Genomic DNA, 14,749 nt, shown 5'->3' with positions numbered 1-14,749 from the left:
CACCGAGCACTGAGAGGGCAGAATAACAGGAGGCGCCTCACACTGTGTGCTCGTGTTCAAGAGAGACTAATGCTCAAATGTGTAATCTGGATTACACATTTAATGATATTTATATTATTTCTCATATTTCTCTATATTAAATATTGCATATCTGCCAGTCATACGGACTCCTTCATGACGACATCCGCAGCTACAGTCTGTAAAATCTGCAATGAAGTTCACATTCATCAAATTGCTCACGTAGTACAATATGTTGTTTGTAAATTAAATCCTCATTTAAATGCCTCCTGTATCGCAGAGTTTTCCTACTATCAGTCAAGGTGTTGAGAGTCGCCCTGCCTGAAGGAGCTGTTGGAAGAATATCATTCGTCTGGGTTTCGACTTTCAGTGTCGTGTAGTCTAAACTCTGCTTTTGCACCTTTACGATATTACAATTCTGAGGGAGCTGCTGAATTATTCAACTTTTTTGGAGTGAAAATGGTGAAAATCACTAGATGTTGTCACTAATACCAACAAATTCAGTCTAAAAAAAATCTGTGTGTTATATCAGACTTGGAAAACCCACAATGATGGAACTTCAGAGTGAAAAATCACTCATCAACAGCCTCAATGTACAATGAAAATACACTGCAGACAGTCATATTGGATCATATCACCATAGAGGCTTACTGTATATATTTAATGATGAGCCAGTCTGTGTCTTTACTGCTGTTATTAATTAACACGTGTATACGCATATGAATTTTAGACGTAACAGTAACTGGAATTTGATCTGTTTTTGAGTAAAAATTTGGCTTTTGGAAATTGGATCTGTCACTGAAATCTCACAAAAATCTGTACAAATAGATGTTTAGGTTTATTTATGTTGAGAGGAGGAGATGACTAAAGACTGCACATAAGACACAACTGAAAAAAATCCCCAAATAAAAAATATATATATAACAAAAGAGAGAGAGACGATATGACTACTTTGAGGCCAGCATCGATGTAGAAAGTGAAGACTGGATGATATTTATGGAGTTTTGACCATCTCTGTTAAAACAGATGAAGCTCTGGATGCTGTGTGCGTTCAGGCTTTATGAGGTGTTGTGTCATTTTACTCCTCTGCTCTGAGCAGGCCGGCTGCGCCTCGTGCACCTAAACGCCGCGAGGCGCTTGTTGGGCTCGTGGTGCGCCCGCGGCCCGAGGCGTCCGTCCTCCCACCCACGGCCTCGTCAGGCGAGAGGCTCTTATCTCCAGCTCAGCTCGGGCCCTGCAGGACGAAACGTAAATCCTTGGCACGTTGGCACTAACACGCCGACATTGGTTTGTTTTCATTTGTTTATTTATTTATTTTGCATTATCCTGGCCAAACTGGCATCTGTGTTGATTGGAGGCTACTAGATATCTGCAAAGGCTGAGGACAGGACAACAAACATCGCTCGGAGAGGAAATTTTCGATGATGCGAAACAGATGCATGGCCAATCAATCATAAAAAAATTTATGAAAAAATAAATAAAAAAAATGTTGGGCAGCTGGCGGACGGCTTGACAGGTTGTGTCTGTTGCTGGTTCAGATATTGGAAGTGACAGTGTCTGAGAAGAACACACTCCCTCCAGCTGGCTATGCTACTTCCCTGCTCATGCTAATCTAATAAAACCCATCAGATATAATAGACAGGACTAATTATAAGTAGCATGAAGAAAGCTCTGGCCACAGTCTGACACTAAAGCAGACTCAAGCAGAGCCTTTAGCGTGAAAACTATTAACTTTCTCCTCATTAGAGGGAGCGCATCGAGCCGGTTCAGGCGGTGTGTGTTCAGAGAAATCTGCCCTGGAACACTTCAACGGCCCTACGAAGTGAACCCGCATCACTTTTTTAATGGTGACCTCGTGCTGCACCAGCAGGCGTAAATAAAGACTTCAACCGATTTATACAGGTCACACATTTTTGAACCAACTCGCCCCTCATCATCCCATCCTAACTGATATCTGATTGGTTTACATAATGCATAATGACCTGCCCCAGCGCCACATTATAACAGGAAATACATAAAATCAAATAAGATAAGATGCCATTTGTGCAGGTTTTATCACTGCTGACAGCGTCTGTGGTCAGTGTCAGTATTCACGCTGGCAGCAGGACTCCTCTTGCTCCCATGGAAAGCCTCTAAACACAGAAACACAGACACCATGACGTCACACTGAGATATTTCCAGCAACGGAAATGGACCTTAATGGCAGAAAATCTCTCAGCTATCTATAACAGTTTCTCCATCAGACGTCGCCTCAATAGACCGGACTGGAGTACAGCTCTATAGAAACTCTAGAGAATCTCTCTTGCTCTTGCTATCGCTTTTGTTATTGTCCAAAAAAAAAAAAAAAAAAAAAAGCTACTGTCAAGAAAATAGGGCAGGTTGAAAGAATATAACAACAAAGTAAATTACAACCATTAATCACAGCTCTGAAATGCATTGAACATCACAACAAAACCAAGGGTGTTTTTTGTTTTTTTTTTCCTTTTAAGCTGTGTCCATCTCTTCTGAATTGTCAAACTCTCGAAAAACAAAGGCTAGTAACGGCATGCGCACTGTGCTTGTGGAAAAATGAAAGAAAGATAGAAAGAAAAAAAGAAAGAAAGGAATAAATGTGTGACAGGAGAGAGGAAGAGCCCTGAGAGAGGTCTGAGGAAGACGAGCTGGTGTTGCTGTGTTCCTCTGCTCAGAGGGCGGCCATCGAGCGTGGAGGCCTTCCTCGTCTTCATGATGACACACAATGCGTCTCCCGCTGCGCTTCAAGATGGTGCATTTGCATACAGTTGACACACAAAAAGGTTTAAAATATAGAGATGCTGTTTCAGTCGAATATAAAATAATCTCCTGTGGATTGCGCTCCCTAGTTACACAAGAGGTGTCAGTGCTATTGACATGACCCAGAAAAACAATTATCCAGCGTACACCTTTAGGGCTTCCAGCAGTGCTGATGAAACACAGATATTGAATGAGTGCCACCGTTTCCATTAGGGACTTCAAATAAAATGCTTAATATAGATAACACTAACCATTCCCCAGGGAGATCCAGAACGCCGTCTGAATATGCATCATGCTGGAGGAACTGGCTCCTCGCTGCAGGTCACGCTGCAGCACTTCTGATTCATGTGCATGTTGTGTGAATTTGCTTTAAAGAGAATGAAGTCAGACTGTAATGCTCTCTGTGCTCCTGTGAATTGTATTACGGCACGTTGTGAATTCTTCATTAGCAGGCTATAAACTTTGGCAGCGCACCAATTCGTCTTCAGTCTGTCTTCTGCTCCGAACAGCCATTTTGGCAGCGAATAAGATGCATTTGTTGGGTGATGTTCTGAATTGACTTCCCGCTGGGGCGAGTGGGTGCAGGCTGGAGTTTTGTTGAGACGTTGTTCTGTAGTATCTCTTATACTGACTTGGAGAACGCTCTCATTGGCAGACTGAAAGCTTAAGGAGTGGAGCCAGAGAACCCCAACGTTTGACTGAAGCTCGGCGAGGAAGAGGAAAGAGAGGGATTAGCTAATATTTTGAAGTCTAGTGCTCGTCCTGTCCTGGGAAAAAAAAACTAAGGTGGTCAGGTGGTTAGCCTCGTTGAGCCTTTGATTTCATGTCATACTAACTCATAGCTATCTGGTTAAGTTCATAGTGATTATTAATGGATAGTTGTGCAGAAATGTAAGTCAGTAGGCTATATTAGTTTAAGAGTTTGGTTCTTTATGTACCTGTTAGTTCAGTCTTGATCTAGGAAAAAAAAAAAAACAGCAGTGCACAGGGCCCTCACCAGTTTTTGGAACTACCCTCAAAAATTTGTGGTTGTCTAGCTCTGCCCTTTGAAGTTTGCTTCAACCAGTGAGATTACCTCTGCCCGCTGTGCACATCGGCCTCTTGGTGATGTTTGCACTGCTAAAACTACAACATGTGAAAGGAAAGTTGGCTCCAACCCGATTCATTCATTACGAGGCTTTCACCCCTGGAGTTTGTACCAGACCCAAGAATCAAAGCCTTACCCAACCAGAACCGGCCTGACACTGACCTGAGCTCAGTGCTTAGGAGTGTTTTTGTAATCCCGAGCCCGGCCCGATGCGCTGGTTTTTCCCATAGCAACACACTGTCTCATCATGTCAGTGGAACTCATCGGCTACTGGAACTACAAGAATACCAGCAGCTGTTCTCTGAGTAAAAGACAAACTTCTTTGACGCTCGCTTAACCAAAGCCTCCCTCGAGTCTGAACTTGGTCTTGACCTTGTCGGCATCCATTTCACTTTGAAACTGACACACACCGGCTCACACCCAGCACACAGTAAGCAGCCTCTCTGTTTCTTCAGGCCGCAGCAAGAAGAAGGAGCGCTGCCTGGACGAGGCGCTGTACCCGCTGGCCGAGACAGAGGCGTGTCCCTGCGATGAGTTTTTGTCCCAGCCCTTTGGGAACTGGTCCACCTGCATCCTCCCTGATCCCTCAGCGCCCGGATCCCTGCAGGGCTGGACCGACCGCCGGGCGGTGAAGGAGTGTGGCCAAGGCCTGCGCTACAAGGCCGTGGCCTGCATTGACCAGCAGGGACACCTGGTCGACCCCACGCTCTGCACCGACTCAGGTACACACCGATCAGAAATGCACTGCAGAAATCAGACATGGCAGTGATAGTAAAAATATCAGGCAGATCGTGGTCTACAAAATAAGATGTGCTAAAAGACATGTATGACAAGTTATGATTTAAAGCACAGCCATTTGATTTTCTGCCTTTCTCTCACAGACACAAATATCGGATTTATGTTAGAGAAGAATGCAATATATCTCATAAACTCGAGTCTGTGTGGTTCAGTCAAAGCAGTGAGTTCAATGTCAGCCAATACTTTAGTAATGAGACAGTATCACCAAAAAAAAGTTGTATCTGCTGATTCATAAATAAATCTGTATCTTTAATTTAAATATGAAAACAAAATTAGGCAGATAAAGCTATGCATAAAGTACAAACACAAGTGTCATGATTTTATAAAAACCTTGAACATTTTCACTCTGTCGCCTTGGCTCTGTGTTGGAGTTTAAGTCGGCCATTAGTCAGCTCATCAGCTGTGGGTGTCACTGTCTGGGAGTCAAAGGTGTGGCGGAGAGCAGGTCAGGGAAGTGCCGTCACTCAGACTGCCCTCTGCCCTCTGCCCGTGTTTAACTCCAGGCTACGTGGTGGAGGTTTGCCACGTCCCGTGCCCTTTGGACTGTAAGCTCAGCGACTGGTCGGCCTGGTCGGCCTGCAGCGCCTCCTGTGGCAGCGGACTGAAGATCAGGTCCAAGTGGCTGCGGGAGAAAGCCTTCAACGGGGGCCGACCTTGCCCCAAACTGGACCTGAAGAACCAGGTGAGGTTCACACACACATGACGGTCTGCACACGGAGAGGGGATGTGTCTCATGTCACTGCCAGTTCAGTGGGTACAGATTTTCTACATGTCCCAAAGCCAAATTTACTCTAGTTACTGGACAGTACGCTCCCTGTTCTGTTTCCATGAGGCTCTGAAGACAGTTGAACATGTAAGCTCATTATTCCTGCTTACTGGAAACCAAAGAAATAAATCTTTTATTGCAAACGTAAGTTTTGTCAGAGCACAACATATACTTTCATTGGTTGTTGATGCTCAGTTGCTCAGCATGATATCACCATTGAAGATTTCCAGTATGTAGAAGTAATGGGATTTTGATAAAGAAGAAAACAAAAAAAGAGTAAAATCTTTGACATTTATTGTTAAATAGGTGAACATTCTGGCATGAAGAATTAGCTAACAAGACAGAGAAGTCATTTTTCATTTCATTGTGACTTCAATTATCATTATCATGTTTGAACAGTAGCTCAGACACACACTGCGTGTCATCAGATGCCTGCATTCAGTTCACCGCACAGCCACTCAGCTCAGGTGTGGTTTGAGACACATCAGGTGGAAGTTGCCACAAACATGTGATGGTGGCATACAGTATTTAATCATACAGTATTTAATCAGCCACAAATACAAATCATCATGACGATGCCTGTGCTGTCATTCAGATATTTAAATTCAGAGCCACTGAGTCACCGTGTTTTTCCTCCCATACTTGTGCATGTCAAGTTTAGCGATTGCTTCATGAAGCTTATAATAATGCATTTTGATTTCCATATGGACACACACACAAAAAAAGAATAAATCAACCAATCAATAAATAAAAGATAAACAAAGTCGATCTCATCATCCATCTGCATTGTTCTCAAATCACTTCTTTCCTGGGCATCATTGTTCCAGGGCTGGGCCCATGCATACAAAAAAAAAAAAAAAAAAAAAAAAAAAAAAGACTAATGAGAAATAGTCTACCTTATTTACTGCAGCTTGAATACAACAATAGCTCCTGGGCTGCTGGTGACAAGAGAATGTGGATGAACATAACCTCTGGCCTCTGTCCTTCCCCTGCACATGTTCATTACCACAGTGCCACGGTGTATATATAAATAAATATATGTATAGAAAAAAACATACCGACTGCTGATAGCGTGCACGCGGCTCCATGTCGCACACAGACATGCGGCTCGCCTGTTTTTTGGAATCTATTCTCCTGCAGTCGGTCACGGCCGTGTTGCAGCCCCTCTCCCTTTGCTGCTACAGGAATACACAGCGGACTTGTGCATTCCGCTCACATTTCAATGACAAGCTTTATTACCCATCAGCCAGTGGGACTCCTGGGTGTCCCGTTTGTTTCCCGGTGTCCTCAGCCGGATCAAATGCGCCGTCTTGCGAGGCGCGCCCTTTCCCTGACACAACCACAGAGCAACGCCAAGTAACGAAAAGGCGCCGTAGGAAGGCAGGAGTGGGCAGATGGGAGCCTTTGATATTCCATAGTCAGATTTTATCCTTTGCTATGAATATTTTGTGACAGCGCGTCTCTCAAGGGGTCACGGTTTAAAGAGGGGAATTGTTTTATGAACGCCGCGTTTATGCTTGAATGAGCTTAAAAGGACACTTGAGTTTGTGGAGGTCAGTATGCAGATGAGGCTCGGCTATGTGAAAAATACTCCGGCGTGTTCTTGTGGAGATTTGTGTACAGATGGTTAAGTGCCCACTAACAAGCTCTGTGTGGCCCCTGTTGTAGTGCCCTGTAATAACCCTCTCCATCGCACTCGGCGCTCGCTCCGGCTAATGCCCGCACAGATTTACCCTGAGGGGGAAGCAGGATTCATTGTTAACATCGTTGAAATTGGCCATTTAAAGTGAAGTACGTCTGCACACGGCGTTGGCGGAAAGGTACAGTAACCTCTACCCCGGTTCAGCAGGCACTAAGAGGCGAGGTCACTCCTCCCTCGTGTTACGCCGAGCAGAGAAACAGCTGGACGCCCAGAGGTGCTCTCGCCTCCACGTCTCCACATCCACCCTCCACACCGGCAAGCCAGACCTCGCTACTCAATCTGGTTGCTGTTAGGGCTCAATGCAACCGAGAATATTCACTTTCCTAATGGCTCGCCTCACCTCTGTCAAAGCCTCATCCTCTCTTATCGCCGTCTGTGACCTGCACTTGAGCCGCCGTCTCGCCTCACACTCCTGCGAGCAGATGTTTCCCCTCCAGAAAAGACTGGCTTGACAGAGATTAAATTTACAGTGCACCGCAGCTCATCCTCTCTTCACGCCGATGAGCGAGCGAGAGAGAGACGGGGAGAAGGATCGAAACGGAAAACGAGCGAGAGACGGAGGGGAAGGGCGGGGGGGGTTAGATAGAGAGCGCGAGACCGCCATGAAACTAATGAGCAAACACCGCCACACTGCCAAACACACTGTTTAGGGCCAGAGCTGTAAAGAAACGTGTGAGGTAAGCTGTCAGTCTGTAAGGGTTTCAGCATGGAACATATGTGAGGCACCATCATGGACCAGGAGATGAATTCATGGAGCAGCAGCATCACGGAGCAACACGCCTCAGAAAATCTGGTGTCCAGTGGAGGCTGGGAGGGGGAAACAGCATATAAATCTGTCTATTAGAGGAATGCACCTTATTGAAGCCATGAGAGGTGTGTGAAGCTAAATTATTTATCATCTCTAATAGCATATGAAACACAAATGTACTGCTGTTCAGAAGGAGCTCTTATCCAGCGCAGCTTCAAGTGAGTCAGCTGGACAAACGCTGCTTCTGCAGACCAAACATGCTCTGAGCGTTCGGCCGCCCTGTAACTCATACTTCCCTCTGTACTCCACAAACAGTTGGAGGCCAAAGTAATGAGGAATTTTGAACACTGAGGGGGGAGGGAAATACTCCTCATAGTGACACAGACAGTAATTGACTCCACATCTTCTTTCCCACTCAGAGTTAAAGTGCACATTACCAACTGAAATCACATAAACTCCAGCTGCAACAAAGAGAAAAGGGCCGGCTAACAGCAAACTAGAGCTGTATTCATTTGTCGCCAATCTGACTTTATATTTGCTGTATTTCCTGTAATCCGTGTGTTTTGTTGTGTGCATTTTCGTTGAATTCACTCCTGTGCTTTTTAATTACACCGTGCATGTAGAAGCCCAACGAGGGACAAGAGCTGGGAATTAGGAAGAGCTGCAAACTCTGTTTCCTGCTTTCTGCTGCGACTCTGTTAAACTGCGTGGTCCCCGTGAGTGTTTCCAATCTGATGAACCAGACAATAACACGAGGCTATGAAGAGGTGTTTTCTGACAAATTGGTTTTCGAGCACAGTTAGCAGTGTGTTATATCTGGAGAAAACATCCGCAGAAAAGCCCACAGACGTCGGAGCGGAGGAACATACAGACTGGAGACTTTGAGTTTCAGCGTAGCTCCCACAAGTCCCGGCTGCTGGATGCAGCGTGACGCCAGGCGTTCCTGCGCTCTGTTTCCACCAGTTGCAGCAGAAAGCATTAATGTCCTTGTTTGTCTGGCAGGCTCTGCGACAGGCAGGTAGTTATTTCTCATTCTGTTAGCGCCTGGGGCCTCGGCTCCATCCTCTGTGGCCCCGTCCTGTGGAGAACATCCTTCCTGTCCACCTTCAATGCTTCGCTGCCATATGGTGTGTGTGGGTGTGTGTGTGTGTGTGTGTGTGTGTGTGTGTGGCGGAAGGGGAGGTGTTTGTTTGCTTGTTGTCGATGCGTGCATGTGTGTGTGTGTGTGTGTGTGTGAGACAGGTGTGTTTGTTTGTGTGGATGATTTGCTGGCATGGAGCCTGGAAATGAAATTTAACATCCAAATCAAGACGCCTCTCTTCTTCTTCACACCTTTTCTTCCCACTTGTTGTTCTGAAACTTTGCTTCTTTTTTTTTTTTTTTTCCCAATACTAGAGGCCAATATGTCACCGTTTACAGAATAACCATCAATAGCCATAACAGCACATGCACAATTTTCTGCTAATCTTGTAAAGCTGTGTCGTATTGGCAGATTACAGTAATTTCCCCTCTCCATCCCGTCTATTTCAATAATTGGGCTTGTGTTAAGCAGTTCACTGATGATACTGATAATAGTGCCACAGTCTAAGTACGTTTCTATTGGATGAATGTCCTTCCTGCTGTGCCTGGAACAGCACGCCATCCCCTTTGCCATAGAATCATATCCTCCTATTTACTGAATACAACAAAATCAATATGTTTTCCATTTGCTGCTTGTGTTTTGATCTGCTGCTTGTGAGTGCACATTGGGGGGAAAATGGACCGAGGCTTGTTGAATGAGATGTTCTGCCGCGATGCTTTCTGTCACATTGATGGCTTTGGTGCTGCTGCTTCCTGTGAATGCCGTCCATAGATCGGGAGAACATGTTTTAGCATAAAGCCTCTTTTCATTAGCGGCGCGGCCCCTGTGCGCCGTGACCTCTCGCAGTTTGAAATGTGTTTGGTTCTGCTAAATTTGTCACGCCTCCTCTCAGCTCCGCTCGGCGGTTCAGGGCTCTATTTGCGTGAATCAATGGCGCGTGCTGCCGTCACAGTGAAAGGCGCGCGGCGTGAGCGCACCGTGCATGGCAGCAGAGTTTGGGTGGTTTTGCGGCCACAGTGGCTCAGAGTGTACCCGCGGCACAGCTGGACACAGGGAGGGACACTGTAGGTCTGGTTTCTATCACGACCAATCACAGCTCCTCTTTTCCCTCCCTGTAACAGCGGTGCCACGGCGCTCTGACAATTTCACAACAGAGAGAAGAGTCCAGGGCCGCCCCGCCTCTCCCGCGAGGAAATTGATGTCCTTGTATGGAAGGTGCAGAATCGCCCCGAGCAAATAAACAACACTTTAGATTAAATTACACCGCTAGGAGATGACACACTTGGCTACAACATTTCTCTGGTCCTGAGGGAGCTGTTGCCCGATGATGTTGGGTTGAGGACCTCAACGGGACAGTTTGGCCACAGGAGGTCCGTCCACCAGCCGGTCCCTGACGTCTTCTGAGAAAGCAGCTGGCTCCACGCTGCATGGTGCACACTGACATGTTTATGTGGATGTTGTTCCATGTGATGACAGTCTTTCACACCATGTTTATATGATAAGAATTCATAATGCAGTGCCTTGTTTTCCTCTGCTTGAGGGATGTATATCAAAATTAAATTAGTCAAAAATCAAACCAATCAACCAAAAAGTGGTTGGTATGTTTTGGAATAGGTATTTACTTCATTACTTCATAAAAATGGCACAGAATACAACCATACAATGTGATGTGAGCACAATTTTTTCACATCCTGTGTGGATGTCAGGGATGGGCTGACCGCTCCTCTAGCCCCTGCAATTTGCCGCCAACCTCTGTTTGGCTCCTGACCTGAAATGGACCATTTCAGCAACAAGGACCAGACTAACACAGTGGCCAAATGTGCTATCACAACAAGTTCATTTAATTTAACATTGGGCCAATTTGCACACAAGGACAGCAGTTTCTCAACGCTGATAGCCGTCACAACACCACGCTGCAGAGTGTGCTGTTTTCAAAACGAGGGCAAAGAGGCAACTTGACTCAGATTAACACACAAAATACCCCAAAAATCTGTCGCCATGTCCCGTCCTTTTGCACCGTGTGCTTTTGACTGAGCTTTGTAAAGTGTGCCATTGATTCAGAAAAACAGAGCCGTGAATAGCTCAGTGGGGTTGAGAGGAGGGATTACAAATTTAGCAGAACCCTCAAACGTAATTAGTCATCTCATTAAAGTGAGAACGTCTCTCTCCAGAGGTACCAGGGGAGCCATGAAAATGACACATTTGGCCTCAGCTGCTCCTCTTGTTTTCCTTTGCTTTTAATCATATTGATTGACAAAAGCCTGTCAGTGGGAAAATGCTCAGGGTTTAATTGAGTTCTTTCCAACATTTATGAGAGAAGCATCAAAGGTGGGAGACAAAATGGCAGGCAGCATCCATCCAACTCCATGTGATCTTATATCTTGAGATTATCTTGCTGCATGACGCCGTGGATTAAAATATCAAAACTGTGTGTGATGGTGTCACATTATCATGCTGAACAGCTCATATGGAGCACATGAAAGGAGGGTCATTGCTTTGTGACAGCTCATTGCCATGACATGACTTTCAGACTTGTAGCTGAGACCACCTTGATCGAGTCCAAGTCACGGTCTGGAGTTCAAATGGAGATCAGGTCCACAGCTGTCAACACCAAGACCAGAGAAAATTCCATTCAAGACAAATCACAAAAGAAACACATGTGTACAGTTATCAGTTGATTAATTAATTTTCAAGCACGTTATCCTTATTGAGGCTGTGGGGTGCTGGAGCCTCTCCCGGCATTCATCAGCCAGAATGGACAACCCCTGACATCTGATGGTAAAACGCTGAACTTGCCATCTGTTGCTGGCTGATCTTTGGTACCAGGCGGCTTCACCACCTCAAGATCAGCCAACAGCAGATGGCACTTTCAGCTGCGTGTTTTTACTTTTCGATGCCAGGCTTTGCAAAGATTTGGTTTTTAGCTGCTCTTTAAGGACCGGCAGAGACGTACATGTCTCTGCATGGTTTCTGTAACAGACCCTTCAGCAGCCAGTGAGGGATTAGACTCACCAGTGCAGGGCCACAATGGAGTTTGTGGGCCAGGTGATGAAAAGTTTGAGTGAACAGTCTTAGACACCAAGACAAGTCTGAGTCAAAACAGACTCCAAACTGAAGTCACCAGGGAGATCTGCAACCCAGATGCAAGAAAGCAAGACAAGGCTGTATTACTTAAAACATTTTTTTAGATTAAATCTCAGATAAAGCATGTGGGAATGTTTGATTTTATACATGAGCACACTCAGGTGCTAAACCCCAACATCTCCACGCTTCATTAGAATGAAAGGTTTGTGGAGCCAATTGGCGGTGGAGCTACCTGGGGCCAATGAGGTGTAATTACTGGAGAGCAATGCTTGGGCATGTGTTAGTCTCCCCTCCAGGCCTAACCCAAACAGCAAGGTGTCTCCCTGCATTACAAACCATGTGAATCTGCATATTGTTCAGGCAGTCTTCAGTACTGGCAGCCAGAGAGGCCGAATTTTGGAGCCTCTCCAGCTTTGTCTGAATCCTCCAGCCATCCAGATGGCCCAGAGCATTTAGTTCAGATACAAAGGTTTGTCGTAGCGTCTATCTGCTAATTAGAATAACAAAATGGATTGAGTGGCGAGGGAAAAGGGTGAATATTAAATGCATGCTTATCATCCGATAATGTTTGGATACCTTTTTGGGGGAAAAAGCCTCTGCTGTGTTTGATGTTTAATTCACCTTTTACCCAGAGAAGCAGGTTTTGTCAGGGCCCTCGCTGGCTCAGCAGGTCGTCACAAAGCAGAAACAGACGTTGGTTGTTTTTATAATTAAAATTCATCCTTTTTCATACATGTACAGAGCACGGTGCACACACACACACACACACACACATACACACACACATACAACCATTAACACGATAAAAGCGTCTGTGTTAATATTTAATTTTTTCAATTTGTTTCCCAGGAGTTGTTTCGATGCTGCATTTTTTCTACGAGCATTGTTTGCAGTTTCCGCCTTTTACAAAACGATCAAAGGGACTAACTCTTTGTTTCATTCTCTATCGATATCTGATAACACGATGAGTTTATATTTTCAGGTAGACAGGGTTTTCAAGCACTATTTTGCACCGCATGAATGCTGATACTAACATGTTTATACGTCCTTACACAGCGCATATTTCTCACTTTGTAATCAGTTTTTTTTTTAATGTGCCAACTGTAGGTAAACACAGTAACAACTGTTAATGTCATAAACACATTAATAATGCATACTCCTCTATGTTTCAGACCAAATCAGTCTACATAACCTGTGTCAGCTGAAATTATCACACATTTATGTAACACTATAATCATTACATACATCATTTACATACATTTAACACTTTAGTCCAGGTTTTTTTCATACAGAGTTCATCAGGAGACGCAGGCTCAGGTCTCGTCTCCTCCTGTGAGAGCAGCCCGGCCAAATGAGAGAGCGGAGACTGATGATAGCATAACCTGTCTCCTGGGGCAAACCTAGAAATTAGAGCCTCCAGGTGCATGCTGGAATGGAGGTGAAGGTACCAGCAAGCGTTTGTAGGTGTGAGCGGTGTAGCAGCCACACGAGCATGTCAGACGGAGCAGCCCGAACACACTGCCTTATTCTGGGCAGGGGCGTCTGATGTGACTCGCCGTGAGTATCATGAGGGGTTGTCGGCATGAATTAGCTTCACAGCCTTCACTTCGTTTCTCCTTTTCCCTACTGTATGCTTTCGCTTTTGCTGCTGCAACAACCTAATTTCCCCAACGGGATCAATAACGTTTGATCTGATTTTCTCTTTTCTGCACCGTTTTATCAGTTTCCAGCAAAACCAGGTGTCCCATTTCAGCCCAGTGCTGCGAATCTTTTCCCCGAAACGCACACGTGGTCGCCTCCCCTCCGACAGCCAGTCTTCTTAATGGCTTATTTTATGTTGGCACGTTTTAACTCATCCTCTCCGGAGTATATTTGAAAGGACATCATCACATGGGGATCCATCTCCTTTTGTTTCTCCGTGGAGCCATTGTTTTCTCTCTCATCCGTGGTCCTGCTGACAGTAATGGCCCTATCTGCTGGAAGTTTTAGTCACGCGGTGACAGTTAGAGAGATTTATTGGAGGGGTGTGCTCGTCTTTAAGGCCTCCCATCTAATTTTCTCTCTGTTCACAAGAAAATGTCGTTTCTTCATGGAAGCCTGTTGGCACATATGTGTCCTTCTGGGTGTGTGTGTGTGTGTGTGTGGAGTGTCTGCACCTGTTACTATGTGTGTATGTCCATGTGTCCTTGTGTATGTGTGTGTGTGTGTGTGGGTGTGTGTGTGTGTGTGTGTGTGTGTGTGTGTGTAGAAGGGCTTTCGTGTGTATTTGCTCTTTGGGTGTAAGCCAAAACCTTTATCACACAGAGGACACAGATGAAGTCATACAGTCCCATTTTAGTTCCATGCACCAGGCCATTCTGTTACACAAATATGTTTTTCCTGCACCCCAAGACTTCATGCATTATTAGTGAACCTTAACCACTGACCCCAAAATGTGCAGGAAGGCTTTGCCATGCCCCCCAGGCTGTGGTGTCATGCAGATGCACAGCTCCATTGAGAATAAGTAAATGAATAAATGAATATCAATGGGAAATGTGACTGTTTGTTCATCCACGGGGATTTGTTGAACACAAATGGGTGTATTATTTTTATTGTAATCATTCATCAACCCAGGCATACAATACATAGTGAGTTCGTTTGTTTGAACATGTTTTTTTTTTTAATTATTAGGAATCATTTAAGCGGAAAAGAAG

General features: G+C 45.2%; 1 protein-coding gene across 1 annotated transcript in view; it reads left to right on the top strand.

The window, feature by feature from the left end:
* The window catches only part of thsd7ba (thrombospondin, type I, domain containing 7Ba), a 171,007-nt gene that overhangs the window by 118,809 nt on the left and 37,449 nt on the right, over nucleotides 1-14,749 (top strand). The window contains 3 exon segments of the mRNA XM_030081611.1: nucleotides 4,333-4,599; nucleotides 5,179-5,357; nucleotides 13,368-13,373. Of these exon segments, the coding sequence (XP_029937471.1) occupies nucleotides 4,333-4,599; nucleotides 5,179-5,357; nucleotides 13,368-13,373 (452 nt within the window).

This window comes from Myripristis murdjan, chromosome 21 (genome assembly GCF_902150065.1).
Source record: "Myripristis murdjan chromosome 21, fMyrMur1.1, whole genome shotgun sequence".
Taxonomy (NCBI): Eukaryota; Metazoa; Chordata; class Actinopteri; order Holocentriformes; family Holocentridae; genus Myripristis; species Myripristis murdjan.
Note: the sequence above shows the minus strand (reverse complement) of the source record. Positions and strands in the feature narration are given on the sequence as shown.